Source organism: Pelobates fuscus, chromosome 4 (genome assembly GCF_036172605.1).
Source record: "Pelobates fuscus isolate aPelFus1 chromosome 4, aPelFus1.pri, whole genome shotgun sequence".
NCBI classification, from domain to species: domain Eukaryota; kingdom Metazoa; phylum Chordata; class Amphibia; order Anura; family Pelobatidae; genus Pelobates; species Pelobates fuscus.
In genome coordinates this window covers 32,150,085-32,171,002 of record NC_086320.1, presented here as the reverse complement: position 1 = coordinate 32,171,002, position 20,918 = coordinate 32,150,085, and the positions used below count along the sequence as shown (strand labels likewise).

General features: G+C 39.4%; 1 protein-coding gene across 1 annotated transcript in view; it reads right to left on the bottom strand.

Moving 5' to 3' along the window:
* The window catches only part of ADCY8 (adenylate cyclase 8), a 278,636-nt gene that overhangs the window by 110,411 nt on the left and 147,307 nt on the right, over positions 1-20,918 (bottom strand). Inside the window, exons 5-6 of the mRNA XM_063451052.1 lie at positions 8,986-9,113; positions 5,302-5,460 (exon numbers count right to left, since the gene is read on the bottom strand). Of these exons, the coding sequence (XP_063307122.1) occupies positions 5,302-5,460; positions 8,986-9,113 (287 nt within the window). The remainder of the gene's footprint in view (positions 1-5,301; positions 5,461-8,985; positions 9,114-20,918) is intronic.

Here is a 20,918-nt window from a genome sequence, read left to right as displayed (position 1 = left end):
CATACACTAACAGACTGACACACACACACTCACTAACAGACAGACATACACACAGACACACTCACACTCACTAACAGACAGACATACACATACACACTAACAGACACACTCACACTCACTAACAGACATACACACACTAACAGACGGACACACACACTAACAGACGGGGACACACACACTAACAGATACACTCACACTCACTAACAGACATACACACACAGACACACACACACACTAACAGACACACTCACACTCACTAACAGACACACTCACACTCACTAACAGACAGACATATACACACACACACACACACACTCACATTAACACTTTTTTTATTTACCCCCCCAGCCTCCTTACCTTTGGTAATGCTGGGGGTGGGGTTCTCTTTCTCCCTGGTGGTCCAGTGGCTGCTGGGCTGGCGGCGCTGGCGGCGCTGGCGAGCGGCTGGCGAGGGAGCACTTCCCCTGAGCACTCTGCTCAGCTCCCTCGCGCGCTGCAGACTGAGGCTGGGAGCCGGGAGATGATGTCATATTCCGGCTCCCAGCCTCACTCTGCGGCGTGCGAGCCCAGCATGTCAGTTAGCCGCAAGGCTAACAAGGCATTTGCCCTGGGCATTTGGGGGCGGCTTTTTTTGCCGCCCCCTGGAAAATGGCGTCCAAGGCAAATGCCTTGTTTGCCTCGCGGCTAAAACGTCCCTGCCCTGAGGGGTGAAACGTGTAAAGTGTGTATTTTTTACTTTGCATATACTTGTTTTAAAACTGATACTTTTATATATATATATAGATTTACTTTTATGTTTTTTATTATATGGAATAAAGTAATATTTTATTATATATAAGTCCTACTTTTATTGTTTTTGCTGTTGATCTGATATCCTGGTTCCTGCTATATCCCAGGTGGGCATTATACCACCAAAGCTATTCATAGTAGAGCAAGTTATTGCTCAAAAAATGTAAGAGGAATTTATTTTATTATATTTATATATACATACTACACCATTGGAGTATCTCTTTTTTTGTTGTTGGAGCACTATTAGATCCACTCCTGAGCAGATCATCATATATCCTGAGGCAGGGATTGAACCATTCAAGCGCTATACAGCAGAGCTCTTAGCAGCTCAGAAAAGCGTGAGTTTAACACCTATATAGCTTTGAAACACTCTCACATAGATCTGACATATGGCACTATTATCTGTTTATATTTTTTGTATTTTAACGTCCTGTGAGATCTGGATTTGCCAATCTTTGACTGTAAATGAGTGTATGTATATATAAGATTATGTACCAATTATACATATATATATATATGCACTATAGGGGCACTTTAAATATTATTTTTAATCTGTGTGGTTGTTTTAGATCATTCCTGTTTTCTTTGACAGATATAGCTGTAGCCTTAGCAGTGGTTAGCAAGGTTGCCCAAAGCCGTCCCAGCAGTTGAGGTATCTCTCCCACAGGTACAGAATCAGGTACACCTCTGATCATCAAATTTCTCCATCGATGGAGGTTTTCTACTTTTGCCTCTTGTAAGTGCTGTTTCTTCTGCAATTGTGCAAGTGTAGTGACCATGGCTTGATGTTTGTGGCCACAATCACTAACCTACTCTTCCATTGCATACATTTAGCGTGGCAGGGTGGTCACATCGTCTTTCACTGTAGAGATACCCACAGAAAAAAATATATTTTATGTCAGAGAGTAGGGCTTTTAAGTTGGCTTTGCTAGCAGGTTAGTTGTCAGCTTTTTCATGCCTGCTCATGCCCCTCCGCTTCTGCTGTAGGGCTCTATCTGATTACTCAGAAGTGCTGGATTCTGAAGCTTCTGGAGCTGTATGTACAGGTGGAACAGTCTACACTAAGGCCCTAATGTCTCCATAGGTCTCATCTCAGTGCTTTTAGTATAGTCAGAGGTAGGTACAGCTGTATGTTTCAGCCCCTGGCTAATACTGCTTCTCTGGTTCTTGCGCGCTGCTAATCTCTGAGGAGGTTGGGATGGTTCTTTCTCGGGTGCCATATTTGACACATGGCTCCTCGATGGTTGATGGAGTAAGTCCCACGATATTTGGGGTTTTGAGAAAACATACTTTTTCTGGCTGATTTCGATCGTCTTCCTATGCTCTCCCAGAAGTCAGAGCGTAATTGTGTAGGGATAAGGTGTATTAAAATGCTTGAAAGTAGCGAAGACCTCATGGAGCTCTTTGAGACGTGTCGGTTCAGCCGCTAGCTCCGCCCCCTTATTAACTAAAGTTTATTTAAAACAAACAAAAATAAAGTACATAGACTTGTACAATAATACTGTTGCTAGTTTATTGTGCAATGGGGGTAAAATGCAGACACGAGATAAAAAGAACTGAAAAAAAAAATGACTGAGAAATAAACCAGAGATTCTGTTTATAATATTGTATTATACAACACTAATGTCACCTACTAATTAACATGTAATATTTGTAATTGTTAGTAAAAAGTCACAAAAGTGTTTTTTCTTGTTTTCACAGAAGCACTGCATTACTTGAAGTTGAGAAGACATCACTCTTTCAACTGCCGTAATTTTCCAATTGTGTCCATCAGAGGTATAACAAACCAGATTTAATGTCTGGACACTAAAGTTTCAAAAGTTCTTCATAGGTTTGACATGTGTATATTTAAAACGATCATCTATATTCCAATTCAATTTTCTAACCGAGAGCTGCTATTATATTAAAAGAGTCACTACAAAGTAAGATGAAAAGTAAGCACTGTGTTTACTCCACTGGTCCCGGAGAGTAGGACACTGGATGCAATTGATTATTCCTCCTACACAGTTTACTGCACAAGAAACCTTTGAACCACTTAAAACCCATGGAGTCTCAATAGCTCTGCACTTATTGAAGATGAAAAATTGAAATGTCCTATATACAATGATTAAATGAACTCTTCGAATGGTTATTTTTCCAAATGCTTTTGATTCTTCAGATCAACATTTCTATGTCCAATTAAATGCTGTACTCAATATAGTTATGGATGTTTTCCCTATACAGAATTAAAAAAAAAAAATTGAGCCCTAAAACGGTCAAATTCTGAGCTTATTTTTTTTACAATCTTTATTGAATTTTTCAGAGTTTTATAAATATAAAACAAAGCCAGAATCAAACAAATATGTAGTCAAACAATTATTCACGTACGTTTAAAATACTGTGGACCTGTAGGAACTTCGACCTGATAAACCGCTCTCTTAGTTAACCAGTGTAAATCTACCATGTTAATTATGTTATAATTACTGGCAAATGATAGTATCCACATAACAAAAACGGCCCAAAGTAGAGTCATATTGAGATATCGAGAGTTATTAGCAACAAAGCTAAGGATAGAAAAAAAAAAAAGAGAATGGGCCGATGAACATAAAGGAGGGAAGGGGAATAAAAATGAGAACTCATTTTGGATTCAACTACCACCTGTACGCTGATGACACTCAGATATACCTCTCCTCACCGGACCTCTCCCCGGCCATCCTGCAACGTGTCACTGCTTGCCTCTCTTCCATCTCTGACTGGATGTCGTCACGCTTTCTCAAACTTAACCTCTCTAAAACTGAACTCCTTGTCTTTCCTCCTCCTAATACTGATCCTCCTCTCTCACTCTCCCTTCAAGTCAGTGATATCCACATGAGTCCATCCCTACAAGCGCGCTGTCTTGGCGTCATACTTGACTCTGGTCTCACCTTTGAGTCTCACATCCAGTTTGTTGCCAAGTCCTGTAGGTTCCAACTCAAAAACATAGCCCGCATCCGCCCCTTTCTTACGCAAGATGCTACCAAGGAGCTTGTCCCTGCTCTAGTAATTTCACGCATGGATTACTGTAACCCTCTCCTGATTGGTCTCCCCAAAAGCCGTACTGCCCCGCTACAGTCTGTAATGAATGCTGCAGCTAGACTGATTTTCCTATCCAGTCGGTCCTCTCACACCTCGCCCCTCTGCCAGTCCTTACATTGGCTCCCTGTTTCCTATAGGAGTCAATTCAAAGTGCTAACCCATACATTTAAAGCACTGAACAATTCCAGCCCCTCTTATATCTCTTCACTGATCCAGAGGTATGCCCCTCCTCGTACCCTCCGCTCTGCCCGCGACCACCTCCTGACCGCTGCTCGCACCCGTACGGCCAACTCACGCTTGCAGGACCTCTCACGGGCGGCTCCTCTCCTATGGAATAACTTGCCTACTGCCATCAGACTCTCCCCTAGTCTTCAATCATTTAAGAAGGGCCTTAAATCCCATCTCTTCAGGAAAGCGTATGGCCTCCCAGAGTAATCTCTCCCTTACATACCTGTCTCTTGCTCTCCTATGGGATAGTGCTTTGCTCTCTCCTCCAGCTCTGCTTCACTCCTACTTGATATTTCCTATCCTAATGTTTCTAATACCCCACCTCCTATAGACTGTAAGCTCATTTGAGCAGGGTCCTCTTCAACCTATTATTCCTGTAAGATTTCTTGTAATTGTCTTATTTATTGTTACATCCCCCCCCTCTCAAAATATTGTAAAGCGCTACGGAATCTGTTGGCGCTATATAAATGGCAATAATAATAATAATAATAATAACTCAAGAAAAAAATAGAATGTGGCTTAAGTATTTTGGGTTAGTCTCACTGTAACTTGAGCTACCTCTAGTTTAAACTCAGTGTAGTTACTTGTGTAGCAAGGAGTATCTGAGCGCACTCTCGCCCATGATATTAAAATAGAAAGTGGTTGTTCCACACGCTGAGCTATCATCAGCTAGAAAAAGAAGGTCCCAATCTGTGAGAATAGGGCCCAGGGGTAGGCAACATTTGGCACTCCAGATGTTTTGGACTACATCCCCTATAATGCTCTTACAGCCATAATGCAGCAAAGCGTCATGGGAGATTTAGTCCACAACATCTGGAGTGGGCAGACTAGATGGGCCGAATGGTCCTTATCTGCCATCACATTCTAAGTTTCTATGGAGTACCGAAGGTTGCCTACCCCTTGGTAGGCAATATAGTTGTTGTTTTTTGAGGACAGGATTTTTTGAGGATTATGTCAGGGTTCTAACGGCAGCTCTTTATATATGCGCTTCATCCAAAAATAATACAGAGTTTATTGTGTTTTTAACCATCAAAATAAAACAAATAAAAATCAACGAAAAGAAAACAGATTTGCTGCACTTACAGGGGAATAGACACTTCCCAGGATAGGTGATATTATGTCAACTTTTCTCATGTGTTAAAGGCTAAACTTAGTCGATAAAGACTTTGTACACAGGGATCATGGAAGATTTTATCAAGGGGAAAAAAGAGAGAAATCGACATGACTTACCCAGGTATACCCCCTGATTCCAGTTTATTTGCAATATCCACATCCCAGGACCACACATCAAACTGCCACTTCCTGAGTCCCAGCACTCCACATAAAACTGAGCCAGAATGAATCCCGATTCTCATGTCAACATCGTGTTTAGTTCTTGACCTTACATACCTTCAACACATTTAAACAAATAAAACCAGTAAATAATTAGTAGCTGATTTAAAGAAAGAGGTTTGATGATATAGGTTTATCAAACACGTTTAGCTCATCTATTTCTAAATAAAATCACAGTTTTATAATTATGATAAGAATGGACTTTAGTAGGGGATTACAGTCTTTAATAAATGTAATAAAAAGTAATAAATGTTATAGCAGCTGCTATCAGCAACATTATAACAAATCATGCTTGCAGGCATCTTTGACATTTTAAGCTAATTAAAGGGACATTATTGGCACCAAAACAACTTCAGCTTAATGAAGCAGTTTTGGAGTATAGATCATGCTCCTGCAATCTCACTGCTCAATTCTCTGCCATTTAGAAGTTAAATAACTTTGTTTATACAGCCCTGCATGTGACTTAATCAACCTTCCTAAACACTTCCTGAAAATTAAACTATATATGTTAGGTTCCTGTATTGCGCAGTCTGTTTAATCTAGTAGAATGTCTTACCTCCTGCTATTAATAGTCCCCTAGACCCAACAGGAGCCTCCTGTGTGTGACTAAAGTTCAATTTACAGAGCAGGAGATAAAAACCTCTAAAGCAAGTTAACATCTGAAAATGGAACCTTTTTTTTTTCATGGAGGGAGGTGTGACTAGGACTGCATAAACAAAAAAAAAGTGATTTAACTCCTAAATGTCAGAGAATTGAGCAGGGAGACTGCAGGGACATAATCTATACACCAAAGCATGATTTATTTAGATACAGTTGTTTTGATTCCTGTAGTATTCCTTTAATTATATTACATTTAAAAATTATTGCTATAATATATACGAAAAGGTATGTATTTCTTAAAAAAATAATATATGACCTTCTAGTATGATGTCTAGAAGGAAGCAGTTTTCTTCCTGATAATATTCTTGAAGGATTCAAGCCTTTCCGTGCTAAATTTGTTATGTCCAACCACCAGTCCATCTGTTTTATCCAATCAATGCCTCATTCACTTGTAAAATGTGCTGGCAGTGCAGTTTAACTAAGTATACAGACTGAACTGTTACATGGCATGGGAAGGGTCCCTGCAAATGGTTAAGCTTGCACAGTCTACCAGATATAAAACTATAACATTTAACATAAGCATGGCAATTCTCAGCGAGAATTAGTCCATTAGACCCAATTTTCAAGAAATGAATTATTTTTTAAAATGTTAGAACATGCCAAGGAAATCCCCCCAAAACTGTTGGCATGTTTTGAACTTTACAAAAATCAAAGACAGCTTTGAATCCATTCTTGCAGATAAGCCGCACAATTGCTGAACGTGAAAAAATATATATAAACATGGAGTGATCGAAAGCCTTGAATGATATGATATTTTGTTCCCAAAGACCTCGATATGTCAGAAGAACAGTTGTCTAGAAGTACTGTGATCCCATTAATCTGTGTCCTTGTTTGAAACACAGTGGCATATCTGTTAACCTAGAGGATGCATTTTAGACAGTCTACAAAATCCAGTCAAAACTGAGAAAATACTGAATTATTATCTGCATTGATTGAATTGTCCTATCACCAGGAACTACTGATCTGAAAAACGCTATATTTCAGCATGATAATGCAACAAACATAACGAAGACTTATGTTTAGTACTTACTTTAGTGCCCAGACAAATAACTAGAAATCCTCAGAACACAAAAGCTTAAATTAAAAGAAGTGTTAAGCCATACCCACAAGAAGATTGGAAGAATCTATTACAGAACAAAATGACAAGACAACCTTCCAAAGTGAACTATATCTATTTCGCATTCTAAGGGACGTCACAGAAAATACCACACTTGATGTTCACCAGGAGTCTGGCATGTCCCAATGGTAGCCAAATGGTAATTGAAATCTGGCGTCGAGCTTCAAAATGCTGATGATGGGGCAGTCATTGTAGGACTACTGCTGTGATGTCTCAATTATGGTGCATTTTGGTTGGAGAAGACTTTATACAATTGATTTATAATGTACATTGCCATCACTAAGGCTACGAGTTGTGGAATTAAACCCTGTTGACCACCACTGTTATATTAAACAGGTCATTATCACACGCAATAACATATCATTTCAAAACTACTACAATTATTAATTAAGGCATCAAATAATTATATGTATCATATATTCAAACTGTTTTCTAAAGTTCTAGAAATAATTTGATTTAAAACATCTTAAAAGATCTTACAATAATATCTCATCAGAGGTTGGGGATAAGAATTCCCAAATACAAAATTCTAATTAAAAGCAGTATGAATGCAACAGATTATGATTAAAGTTAATGATCACTCTGTCATTAAAAGATTGAGAACAATGTTCAAGATGAGCTATAAAGATTATCTTTTAAAAGTCACTGGAAGATTTATTTCGTAAGCCTTTCTAACTTAAGGGTCTTGTTATTTAAAATATATATCAACCATTAATGTTTGGTGTCATAGCATTCATGTTTTGCAATGTGCAATAGATTAATATACAGTACTTTTGCATTTTAAATGCCTTTTAGTTTAGAAAAATGTTTTATGTGTGGCCTCCCATCCACAAAATATGTTCTCGGTTGACTTTTACAGCAGTGTACGTATGGAGCCCAACCATCGAGAGTTGTGACTGAGATGAACTACTCAACCTGCAGTAGAGTAAGAAGATACCAGTAGCTGGTAGAGGTACTTTTTCAAAACCTCATCTTTATGTCATCAATATTGGTGTGGATCACCACTCTCCATGGCCACATTGCTCTGATATTAATTTTGACACTGGATCCTTTTGCAAACTAAGGATGCAAGGTGACGTGCGTCATTCCTGTGATAGCGTACATACACGTTCTGGGAATGATTCAAGTCGCTATCCTGGCACTAGTCGCTATATAAACCCCCCGAGTCCTGGAACAAATTGCCCTGGTGTGGTTCCTTAGTGGTCTCAATAGTACTTTTGTAGTGATTTGGCTGTTGAATAGAATGATTTTTAACTATTTATTGGTAAATTGATTATGATATATAATGTGAAATGTGTTGAGTGTCAGCTGTCTTGGGAAAGGACCCATTGCTGGCTAGACTACTGTTTTGTCACTTAATTAATGGAATAAATGTTTTCACTTTTTTTAAGTCCAGTGAGTGCTCCTATTGTATTTTATGATTTAACTTTGCACCTTTGTAATTTTCAGAATATCCTTTTAATTTAATATTGTATCGTCAACCTTCTATGTGCAAACTGTGGATTAAAAAAATAATAAAGATTGCTGAATAGCACAAAATACTCATGAGGTTTTATTGCTCTGAATTATAAATGCCTCTTTGTTAATTTTTTGTTTGAAAGCTGATAATTAGTGTAATAGGTCTAGAACGCAGTAATATTTATAAACGAGACAACGCCCAAACATGCTGAATTATTCATACGTTCTTTGAGTTACTGTAAACAATACAGGGAGGACGTGACACGTTTCATTCTGTACTCAGGCTACATAAAAACACAAACAAACAAGCACAACCAAGAAAACAAACAAAACCACAGTTAATTTACCTAATAGTCTTGATCATACTTAGTCCCATTTCCACGCAGCAGTGGGCATGGTCTTGTCGGGGTTCTGGCAGACCAGATACGCAGTAATAGCAATCTCCTAAGATCTTAATTCTAAGGCAATGATGCTCCTAAAAAATAGATAAAGGCAGGAATGGGTTTATGCTAGGCTGTAGAGTTATAATATTAAAAGGTGATATATACATCAAAATAGACCATAATTGCAATTATTTATATAGCGGGCAAACATTTTATTCTAATAAAGCATGTTTGACATATGGGAACACTAGGCAAAGAGGGCCCTGCCCAAATGAGTTTAGAATCTATAGAGATAAGAAATACACAGAGGCAAGCAAGTGAATCAAATTATCTGGACGCACTTAAAAGGATGGGAGGGGTGGGAGTAAAGTAAATTGAAGAAGGCAGTGGAAGTTTGTAAGGGTTGAGGATTTAAGATGTGAGCTGCTAGGCTTCTCTGAAGAAGTGTGTTTTAAGGAAATTATTTAAGCATGGCAGAGAAAGGGAGAGTCAAATGTTTTGCTGGAGGGTATTCCATAAGGAGGAGGTAACCCCGGAGAAGTTCTGCAGACGAGACTTCTCATACCAAAATCAAAGATTCATGTGTACTGTCAAAGCAAATCAAAAGCAACCATATCATAATGTGTTTGTAGCTGAAAATATAACTTAAAGAGGAACCCAAATAAATAATAGACTTGTGCGTAGTGACAAAAATGTGTTTTCTATAAAATTGATTCATCCGAAATTTTAAGTTTCGGTTCAGATGAATTTTATCCACGCAATGATTTAGGGAAACATGATTCGGACAAACTAAAATGCCGTGACAATCAGGCAATCAATGCACTACAAAATATAAATATCATGAATATAGTTTGCAGTACTCTGATAGGAGCATTTTTTGCGCCATTTGGTTCACAGATCAAGTGAGAAGAAGAGTAGAAGTAAAAAAAATATCTATATTTACATATTAAATATTTATTCAATCTATAAAATAAAAATATGTATATCTATTTATTCTGCTTCTCCTTTTTTCCAACTTATTGTACACTTTTCATTTGATCTGTGAATAAAATCAGCATTTAGTGACTGACCCCCAGCCATCAATTATCTTTTATTTCGGCACCAAAGATGATCACAAATCAATTTGTAGTTTCAGCAATTGTTCGGTTTTCTTTGCTTTGCAATTCCTTCATACAGAGTTTTGGAAAACCAAAATGCAAAAAGTCTAATGAACAATTAACTTTCAGTATGTGTATTGAAACACAGTTATCTAAAGTCCTTTATTTTAAATGATATCAGAAGTTTTATTCCATCCATTAGCCTTGAGATAACAAATAAAAACAAACATTTATTGGTCCAGATAAGTGCCCCTCTTCTACGAGCCCGGTGATCCAAACAGCTAGACAGACTGACCGCTATCTATAGAATGCATAGATTATTGAGAATTTGTGACAGAAATATTGAAGGCAGATCTCATACAATCGCAATGTTAACCATACCATTTATTTTTTTATTAATCTAAACATATTGTTGTAGGCACTGATCAATTAGTAAAATATCTCGGGGTGTACACTGGCAAATTTATTTACTACACTGAAAACCTTGAGGTTTCGGATATCCCCTTGTTATTTCATGACAATTTGTATAACATTGTGTCACGATTTGGTTTATTCTCAGTCTACTACAGGACCTCACAGTGCCACTACCTGTCTGTGGTGCTATTCCAGGCTTCTGCACGGAGACTTAGATATCTCTCTGTTCCCAGCTGGCCTTACTTTGTGATTAAGATCTCCCTATTTAGTTGAGCCTCACCGTTTCTTGTCTGCTAGCTTGTCAATGTTGTTGGTCTGGTCCTCCACTTATCCAGATGTCTTTCATATGTTCCCTGTATCCAGAGGCCTTTCCTACGTACCCTGTATCCAGAGGCCTTTCCTATGTTTCCTGTATCCAGAGGCCTTTCCTGCGTTTCCTGTATCCAGAGGCCTTTCCTACGTTCCCTGTATCCAGAGGCTTTTCCTACGTTCCCTGTATCCAGAGACCTTTTATGCTTCCCTCTATCCAGAGGCCTTTCCTACATTCCCTGTATCCAAAGGCCTTTCCTACATTCCCTGAATGCAGAGGTCTTTCCTATGTTCCCTGTATCCAGAGACCTTTCCTACCTTCCCTGTATCCCTGTACCTTTCATGCGTTCCCTCTATCCAGAGGCCTTTCCTATGTTCCCTGTATCCAGAGGCCTTTCCTACATTCCCTGTATCTAGAGACCTTTCCTACGTTCACTGTATCCAGAGACCTTTTCTATGTTCCCAGTATCCAGAGGCCTTTCCTGCGTTCCCTGTATCCAGAGACCTTTCGTACGTTCCCTGTATCCAGAGGCCTTTCCTATATTCCCTGTATCCAGAGACCTTTCATGCGTTCCCTCTATCCAGAGGCCTTTCCTACTTTCCCTGTATCCAGGGACCTTTCCTACATTCCCTGTATCCAGGGACTTTTCCTATGTTCCCTGTATCCAGATACCTTTCATGCTTTCCTCTATCCAGAGGCCTTTCCTACACTCTCTGAATCCAGAGGCCTTTCCTGCATTCCCTGTATCCAGAGACCTTTCCTACGTTCCCTGTATCCAGAGGCCTTTCCTATATTCCCTGTATCCAGAGACCTTTCATGCGTTCCCTCTATCCAGAGGCCTTTGCTACGTTTCCTGTATCCAGGGACCTTTCCTATGTTCCCTGTATCCAGACACCTTTTCTAGGTTCCCGGGTAACCAGAGGCCTTTCCTGCGTTCCCTGTATCCAGAGGCCTTTCCTACATTTCCTGTATCCAGAGGCCTTTCCTGCATTCCCTGTATCCAGAGGTCTTTCCTACGTTCCCTGTATCCAGAGATCTTTATTGCGTTCCTTGTATTCAGGGGTCTTTCCTATGTTTCCTGTATCCAGAGGCCTTTCCTACATTCTCTCTATCCAGAGGTCTTTCCTATGTTCCCTGTATTCAGAGGCATTTCCTGCATTCCCTGTATCGAGAGGCCTTTCCTACGTTTCCTGTATCCAGAGGCCTTTCCTGCGTTCCCTGTATCCAGAGGCCTTTCCTATGTTCCCTGTATCCAGAGGCTTTTCCTACGTTCCCTGTATCCAGAGACCTTTCATGCTTCTCTCTATCCAGAGGCCTTTCCTACATTCCCTGTATCCAGAGGCCTTTCCTACATTCCCTGAATTCAGAGGTCTTTCCTATTTTCCCTGTATCCAGAGACCTTTCCTACGTTCCCTGTATCCAGAGACCTTTCATGCGTTCCCTCTATCCAGAGGCCTTTCCTATGTTCCCTGTATCCAGAGGCCTTTCCTACATTCCCTGTATCTAGGAACCTTTCCTACGTTCACTGTATCCAGAGACCTTTCGTACGTTCCCTGTATCTAGAGGCCTTTCCTATATTCCCTGTATCCAGAGACCTTTCATGCGTTCCCTATATCCAGAGGCCTTTCCTACTTTCCCTGTATCCAGGGACCTTTCCTACATTCCCTGTATCCAGGGACTTTTCCTACGTTCCCTGTATCCAGATACCTTTCATGCTTTCCTCTATCCAGAGGCCTTTCCTACACTCTCTGAATCCAGAGGCCTTTCCTGCGTTCCCTGTATCCAGAGACCTTTCCTACGTTCCCTGTATCCAGAGGCCTTTCCTATATTCCCTGTATCCAGAGACCTTTCATGCGTTCCCTCTATCCAGAGGCCTTTGCTACGTTTCCTGTATCCAGGGACCTTTCCTATGTTCCCTGTATCCAGACACCTTTTCTAGGTTCCCGGGTAACCAGAGGCCTTTCCTGCGTTCCCTGTATCCAGAGGCCTTTCCTACATTTCCTGTATCCAGAGGCCTTTCCTGCATTCCCTGTATCCAGAGGTCTTTCCTACGTTCCCTGTATCCAGAGATCTTTATTGCGTTCCTTGTATTCAGGGGTCTTTCCTATGTTTCCTGTATCCAGAGGCCTTTCCTACATTCTCTCTATCCAGAGGTCTTTCCTATGTTCCCTGTATTCAGAGGCATTTCCTGCATTCCCTGTATCGAGGGGCCTTTCCTACGTTTCCTGTATCCAGAGGCCTTTCCTGCGTTCCCTGTATCCAGAGGCCTTTCCTATGTTCCCTGTATCCAGAGGCTTTTCCTACGTTCCCTGTATCCAGAGACCTTTCATGCTTCTCTCTATCCAGAGGCCTTTCCTACGTTCCCTGTATCCAGAGACCTTTCCTACGTTCCCTGTATCCAGAGACCTTTCATGCGTTCCCTCTATCCAGAGGCCTTTCCTATGTTCCCTGTATCCAGAGGCCTTTCCTACATTCCCTGTATCTAGGAACCTTTCCTACGTTCCCAGTATCCAGAGGCCTTTCCTGCGTTCCCTGTATCCAGAGACCTTTCCTACGTTACCTGTATCCAGGGGCCTTTCCTATATTCCCTGTATCCAGAGACCTTTCATGCGTTCCCTCTATCCAGAGGCCTTTCCTACTTTCCCTGTATCCAGGGACCTTTCCTACGTTCACTGTATCCAGAGACCTTTTATGCTTCCCTCTATCCAGAGGCCTTTCCTACATTTTCTGTATCCAGAGCCCTTTCCTGCGTTCCCTGTATCCAGAGACCTTTCCTACGTTCCCTGTATCCAGAGGCCTTTCCTATATTCCCTGTATCCAGAGACCTTTCATGCATTCCCTCTATCCAGAGGCCTTTCCTACGTTCCCTGTATCCAGGAACCTTTCCTACCTTCCCTGTATCCAGGGACCTTTCCTACGTTCCCTGTATCCAGAGACCTTTTCCATGTTCCCAGTATCCAGAGGCCTTTCCTGCGTTCCCTGTATCCAGAGACCTTTCCTACATTCCCTGTATCCAGACACCTTTTCTACGTTCCCAGTATCCAGAGGCCTTTCCTGCATTCCCTGTATCCAGAGGCCTTTCCTACGTTTCCTGTATCCAGAGGCCTTTCCTGCATTCCCTGTATCCAGAGGTCTTTCCTACATTCCCTGTATCCAGAGATCTTTATTGCGTTCCTTGTATTCAGGGGCCTTTCCTACGTTCCCTGTATCCAGAGGCCTTTCCTACATTCCCTCTATCCATAGGTCTTTCCTATGTTCCCTGTATTCAGAGGCCTTTCCTGCGTTCCCTGTATCCAGAGATCTTTCCTACATTCCCTGTATCCAGAGGCCTTTCCTACATTCCCTGTATCCAGGGACCTTTCCTACGTTCCCTGTATCCAGAGACCTTTTCTCCCTTTCCATGTATCCAGAGGCCTTTCCTGCGTTCCCTGTATCCAGAGACCTTTCCTACGTTCCCTGTATCCAGAGACCTTTTCTACGTTCCCAGTAACAAGAGGCCTTTCCTGCATTCCCTGTATCCAGAGGCCTTTCCTACATTTCCTGTATCCAGAGGCCTTTCCTGCGTTCCCTGTATCCAGAGGTCTTTCCTACGTTCCCTGTATCCAGAGACCTTTACTGCATTCCTCGTATTCAGGGGTCTTTCCTACGTTCGCTGTATTCAGAGGCCTTTCCTACATTCCCTATATCCAGAGGTCTTTCCTACGTTCAATGTATTCAGAGGCCTTTCCTGCGTTCCCTGTATCCAGAGGCCTTTCCTATGTTCCCTGTATTCAGAGGCCTTTCCTACGTTCCCTGTATAGAGAGGCTTTCCTACGTTCCCTGTATCCAGAGGTCTTTCCTACGTTCCCTGTATCCAGAGGTCTTTCCTGCGTTCCCTCTATCCAGAGGTCTTTCCTGCATTCCCTGTATCCAGAGGTCTTTCCTATGATCCCTGTATGCAGAGGCCTTTCCTACGTTCCCTGTATCCAGAGACCCTTCTGCTACATTCAGTTATCTGTGTTTGTATTTTATTTAAGTGTCTTTCTTGTAAATATCAATATACTGTACTTAATTTTTGCCTTGATTTGTGTGTATATTGGTTTCTTTGAATTCTGGGTTCCATCTATAGAGTTTGCTGCACTGGTCAGCACCCCTTTCCTACCAGACCCCTGACATATATTGGAGTTTACTCCCAGTTCACTGAATTGTATTGAAATAAAGTAGCAAGCTTGTGACAAAGTGCTGAGTTGGTAAATCTGTGTATTTATCAAGCTGGAATTAATGCCACCAGGCTCTCATTGAGATCTCTGCAGAATGAAAGCCACAAAACCAAGATTTAATTGTGAGCAAAAAAGACTGACTTTGCATCTGCCTTCGATTATGTCGGCGGTAGACTTGAAAATTAACTTCAGTTTGCCTAAATTTGTGCTGATCAGTGTTCATTTCATGTTCATCTGAGCCCGCATGTATCCGAATCATGATCCAAATGACTTGCGCAGTGGTCGAGCATGTTAATTTTAAATCGTGATTCTGAATCCCACCAGTGATGGCAAAAAAAGAGATGGATGATGGGGGAAAAATAGATTATTGATTGCAACAGTCACGAAATGTTGGCTTTATTCACAGATCGAGTAAAAAGTGAGCAATTGAGTGAAAACAAGGAGGATGAGTAAAATAAAGATATATAAATATAGATTTTTTTCTTTTTTTTACTGCTTTCCCTCATCTGCGTACTTTTTCTCAATTGATCCAAGAACCAGATGGTGAGAAAACTCTCCTGTCAGTGTACTGCAAAATATATACATATTATTTACATTATATATACTGTATATATTATATATAAAACAATGGGTATGAAGGCACTAACTTTTCCATATTTTTTTTAAAGCAAAATTACATAATTTTACAGGTTTACAATACCTGCATGCTACCATTGTGGAATGAGTTATATAGCAAAATAAAAAAAAATAAAAAATATAAGGAAATGGCCACTCACAGGACTTTAAGTAAAAAATAAAAAAAAATATTCATTTGTATATTACATTAAAATGCACCTCAACGCGGTCCTTCCTCAAGACTACATATATATATTTCAGTACACCGATCGGCTCATTTTCACACCCTTTTGGTCTGACGGTTTTTTTTGTTACTGAATTTATGTCAAGCTGAAAGGACATACGGCCATAATTTGTTAATTCCCGAACTAATATTTTTCTTTTGTGAAAAAAAATGGTCCAGCCAAAAGCAAAATTTCTCATTGTGCACAAGTCTAGTTGGAGGAAGCTTTGGCATATTTAAACTATATATGGATGGAAAGCAATATAGTAGATGTTCAGTTTTCTAAATAGTTGGATTGAAAGTTGTAAGAAACTTAGATTTAGTCTATATAGATAGCCTATATCTTAAAATATTTTGTGTTGGGTTGGAAAGTCCTCACTGGCGATCATAAGGTTAAGCCTTTTCTGGTAAATTCAATTCATAAATAATAGTTTTATGTTGTCAATGACTGATTACATGGTACGTTTTTTAAAACGAAAAATAATCCAATGAGGTCACATACAGAGATTAATATATTTCAGCCATGACCGATCAATTTAATGATGTAATTCCAGTAAGATAAATTATTTATCCAGAAGCAATCAAAATCTGTACATGCATGAGTTCAATCATTATATACATAGATGCAGACCATCCAAGTGAGAACTGTTATACTGTATAAATAAATTGGTTAAGAGCACAATAGGAACAAAAGCATTAGTCTAATTAGTTGTTTAGTACAAAACATACTAATTTAACATAAACAGATAGCAATTACCAAAGCTCAATTAAAAAATATCATAAAATATAAATGTTTCTCCTTATGGTTTTAATTCCTAGACTGCTAAACTGTGATTGCAATTTTCCTGCAATTAACAAAAATATAGTAATATTGTTTGTATCCCATTGTACTATATTTACATTCCTTTTTTCCAATGGAATATCATAGTCGGGTGGTCTAGACAGCCAAACCTCATTTCAGTTGAAATTGAAGCTTAACTTTATAGAATGGAGGGGACGAAGTATACATGATGTTAAAATGCAATAAAATATATCGAGGAATTGGCAAGGTGTCAGATTTGTGTTAAAGCATAAGCAGTTGTATGATGTCCTAAGAGATTAGCTGCTTTCATAGTAGTGGAACTCAATGAGATATCTATCGATCGATCCAATGGAGATAGATAGCGGAAGTGAGCAGAAACGCATATGAATAATGGGTGACAACAGAGGTGCAGATAGAATGATCTTAATAGAAGGTGGAGAAAATTATACAGGGAAAAAAGAGGGACAGAATAAACAATAAAGCAGTTAGAGAATGGAAATGAGGAAAGATCCAGAATAAATAGTAGGAGAGAATGTGGAAGTAGAGTTACAGAAAAAGTAAAGGAACATAAGATGTGCAAGCCAAGCATGTAAAATTCGAGGTGGAGGAACGGAAGATGGAAATGAAGATGTGAGGGTAGAAAAAGGGTTGGGAGAGTGGTTAGGAAAGAAGATGGACAAATGGAAGTAGGGCAAGTAGAGTGGTTAGGCAAGATGATGGACAAATGGAAGTAGGGCAAGTAGAGTAGTTAGGAAAGATGATGGACAAATGGAAGTAAGGCAAGTAGAGTGGTTAGGAAAGAAGATGGACACATGGAAGTAGGGCAAGTAGAGTGGTTAGGAAAGATGATGGACAAATGGAAGTAGGGCAAGTAGAGTAGTTAGGAAAGATGATGGACAAATGGAAGTAGGGCAAGTAGAGTGGTTAGGAAAGAAGATGGACAAATGGAAGTAAGGCAAGTAGAGTGGTTAGGAAAGAAGATGGACAAATGGAAGTAGGGCAAGTAGAGTGATTCAGAAAGACAAACAATTCTAAGTAGGGAAAGTAGAGTGATTCGGAAAGACAATGGGCAAATGGAAGTAGGACAAGTAGAGTGATTCGGAAAGAAGAGTGGAAGAGAAGAGAGTTTTGAGTAATCAAGCCAGACAGGCTTTGAACCCTTCAGAACATTTTTTGTATTTTAAGGCTTTTGTGAGTTATTCCAACACTACTTAACATCAAAATATTGCACAATATTTCCACTCTATTTCCCATATTTTCAAACTGTATTTCTGTAAATAAATGGTAACAATAGGGACTGCCCCTGATTTTTATTTTATTTTTCTTTATTTTGATTAACAGATACAATTAAAATTGATAGGTTTTTAATCTAAGTAAGTCTTTAATTCTGTGTAATGAAGTGTTGTTTCCTGTTGGTAAAACACTTAAATCTATCCAAGAACTGAACTGGTGTTTTATGTTCAATAAAGTAGTACTGGGGGGCTTTACCGTGTATGATTGTAACTGCTAACCTTTCCTTATTGAAACTTCACAGAATGAAAATAACAGGTCATTTATACAAACTGACACAAAACAAGGTATTACATTATATTGTATTTAAAAACAAATGTACAACTGTATACATTTGAGAATGGGTTTCCATCAACTAGAAACCTTAAATTTTCTTCATCCTGATTTAGGTTTTTTGGTAAGGAGATTCTTGAGAAACAAACATTAATTCTGACAAATTAAAGACTTCAGAACACAAACTAAATTGTAAATCATGCTGATTTTTCTATTGGCTGTCTCAACCGAGTACATCTATATACTACTGATAAGTAGTATATGATAAGTTTTTCAAAAACATTTTTAAAAGATTTCTAGCTACCGTATATACTTGAGTATAAGTCGACCCGAATATAAGTCAAGACCCCTAATTTTACCCCAAAAAACTGGGAAAACGTATTGACTCGAGTATAAGATTAGGGTGGGAAATCAGCAGCTACTGGTAAATTTCTAAATAAAATTAGATCCTAAAAAAATTATATTAATTGAATATTTATTTACAGTGTGTGTATATAATGAATGCAGTGTGTGTGTGTTTGTATGAATGTGGTGTGTGTGTGTGTATGAGTGCAGTGTGTGTGTGTATGAATGCAGTGTGTGTGTGTATTAGTGCAGTGTGTGTGTGTATGAATGCAGTGTTTGTAGTGTGTGTGTGTATATAATGCAGTGTGTGTGTATGAATGCAGTGCGTGTAGTGTGTGTATGAATGCAGTGTGTGTGTATGAATGCAGTGTGTGTGTGTGTATGAATGCAATGTGCGTAGTGTGTGTGTGTGTGTGTATAATGCAGTGTGTGTGTATGAATGCAGTGTGGGTGTATGAATGCAGTGTGTGTGTATGAATGCAGTGTGTGTGTGTGTGTATGAATGCAGTGTGCGTAGTGTGTGTGTGTAGAATGCAGTGTGTGTGTATGTGATGCAGAGTGTGTGTGTATGTGATGCAGAGTGTGTTTGTGTGTCTGATGCAGAGCCTTGGTGGGGGGTGGGCATTATTATTATTTTTTTAATTATTATTATTAATTTAATATTAAATTATTATTTTTTATATTTTATTTTTCTATAATTATTATTATTTTAATGGTAAATTATTATTTTTTTATATTTTATATTTTATTTTTCTATTATTATTATTATTATTTTTAATATTATTAATATATTTTTATTTAATTTAATTTTTTATTTATATTTTATTCATTCCCCCTCCCTGCTTGTTAGCTGGCCAGGAAGGGGGCTCTCACTCCCTGGTGGTCCAGTGGATAGGCTGTAGGAGGGGGGCTGGCAGGAAGCTGTAACTTACCTTCACAGCAGCTCCTGTCATCTCCCTTCTCTCTCCTCCGGTCGGCTCCCACTGTGCAGAGGGAGCCGACCGGAGGAGAGAGAAGGGAGCTGCCAGGAGCTGCTGTGAAGGTAAGTAACAGCTCTCTGCCAGCCCCTAACAGGACCGCCGGGCTGGTAATGGCAATGTAAGTTGCCATAATACAGACACTCACTCGAGTATAAGACGAGTGGGGGGTTTTCAGCACAAAAAATGTGCTGAAAAACTCGTCTTATTCTCAAGTATATACGGTAATTTTTTTTGGGTGAATATCTTTATATTTTGTTTCTAATTTTGTGTAGAAGTGAATATATATATAGCTTTTCAAACAGTGAGACTCGCGGGTCTCAGATATTCTAGCTAATCTTGGGCATTTTAAGCCTGATGCATAATTGGAGAGTTCAAAAAACAACATGTTTTCTTAAAAGGGGAAAGCGTGGATTAGGGCTTTGAGGTCTTCCCTAAACCCGGACACCCCCTCAACGTGTCCTTGTGATGGACTATGTTGTCATTGCTGTGTAGTGAACACTGTGGCACCTAATGCTGGTGTCACAACATCGTCGTAGACCTCACACAGATGCTAAAATGCTGGCACATAGTACAGCACTATTGGAAACTGAGGTCATGGCAAAAAAATATCAATCCTTTGGACTAGCCCCCACCCCAGGCAATGTAACCATACATGATGCAATTATAAATCTATCATATACAAACCTTAGTTTATTCCATTAGAAACAAAGTACAATGGCAATATAAGGGTTAAACTCGGCAGGTCGAAAAAGACAAACTTGACATGTTTTTCTCTATCACTGATGCTTCGTCATTAGACAATATATAATCAGAAACATATCAAAGCATTCTCTCCTCTTAGCGTACGCTTCTGTTCCCAGCTGGACAGCGGCTGCTCAGGGATAGAACATCCAACCACTGGAAGCTAAGCATTTTCATTCACTAAGTGATTGTGATGATTTATGTATTTCGGTAAGTACTCTAGTCCACTAATCTCAATTTCAAATGAGATGAGGCATCAACTATCGCCCAATAAAAAAAAAAAAAAAAAAAAAATGTGAGCTTCCACTTTAGAATCATGTAGAATAAATGCCTGGAATTCAAATAACACAGTAAAATGTGTGTCTGCAGGCACAGAAATGCACGTGGGCGTTCAGAAAGATATTATTATATAATATACTAAAAAAGTGTCTATACAAGTATGTAGGATAAATTATTTGTACTGACTTGTCAAATGACAGATGTCAAAATAAACTGCTAAAGTTATATGTTTCAATTAAGCACAGTTTAGCTCCGAGACGAGCTAACACACAACAAAGTAGGAAAGAGGACTACTCTATAATGTGTGAGAATCTGATTCATTCTCGATG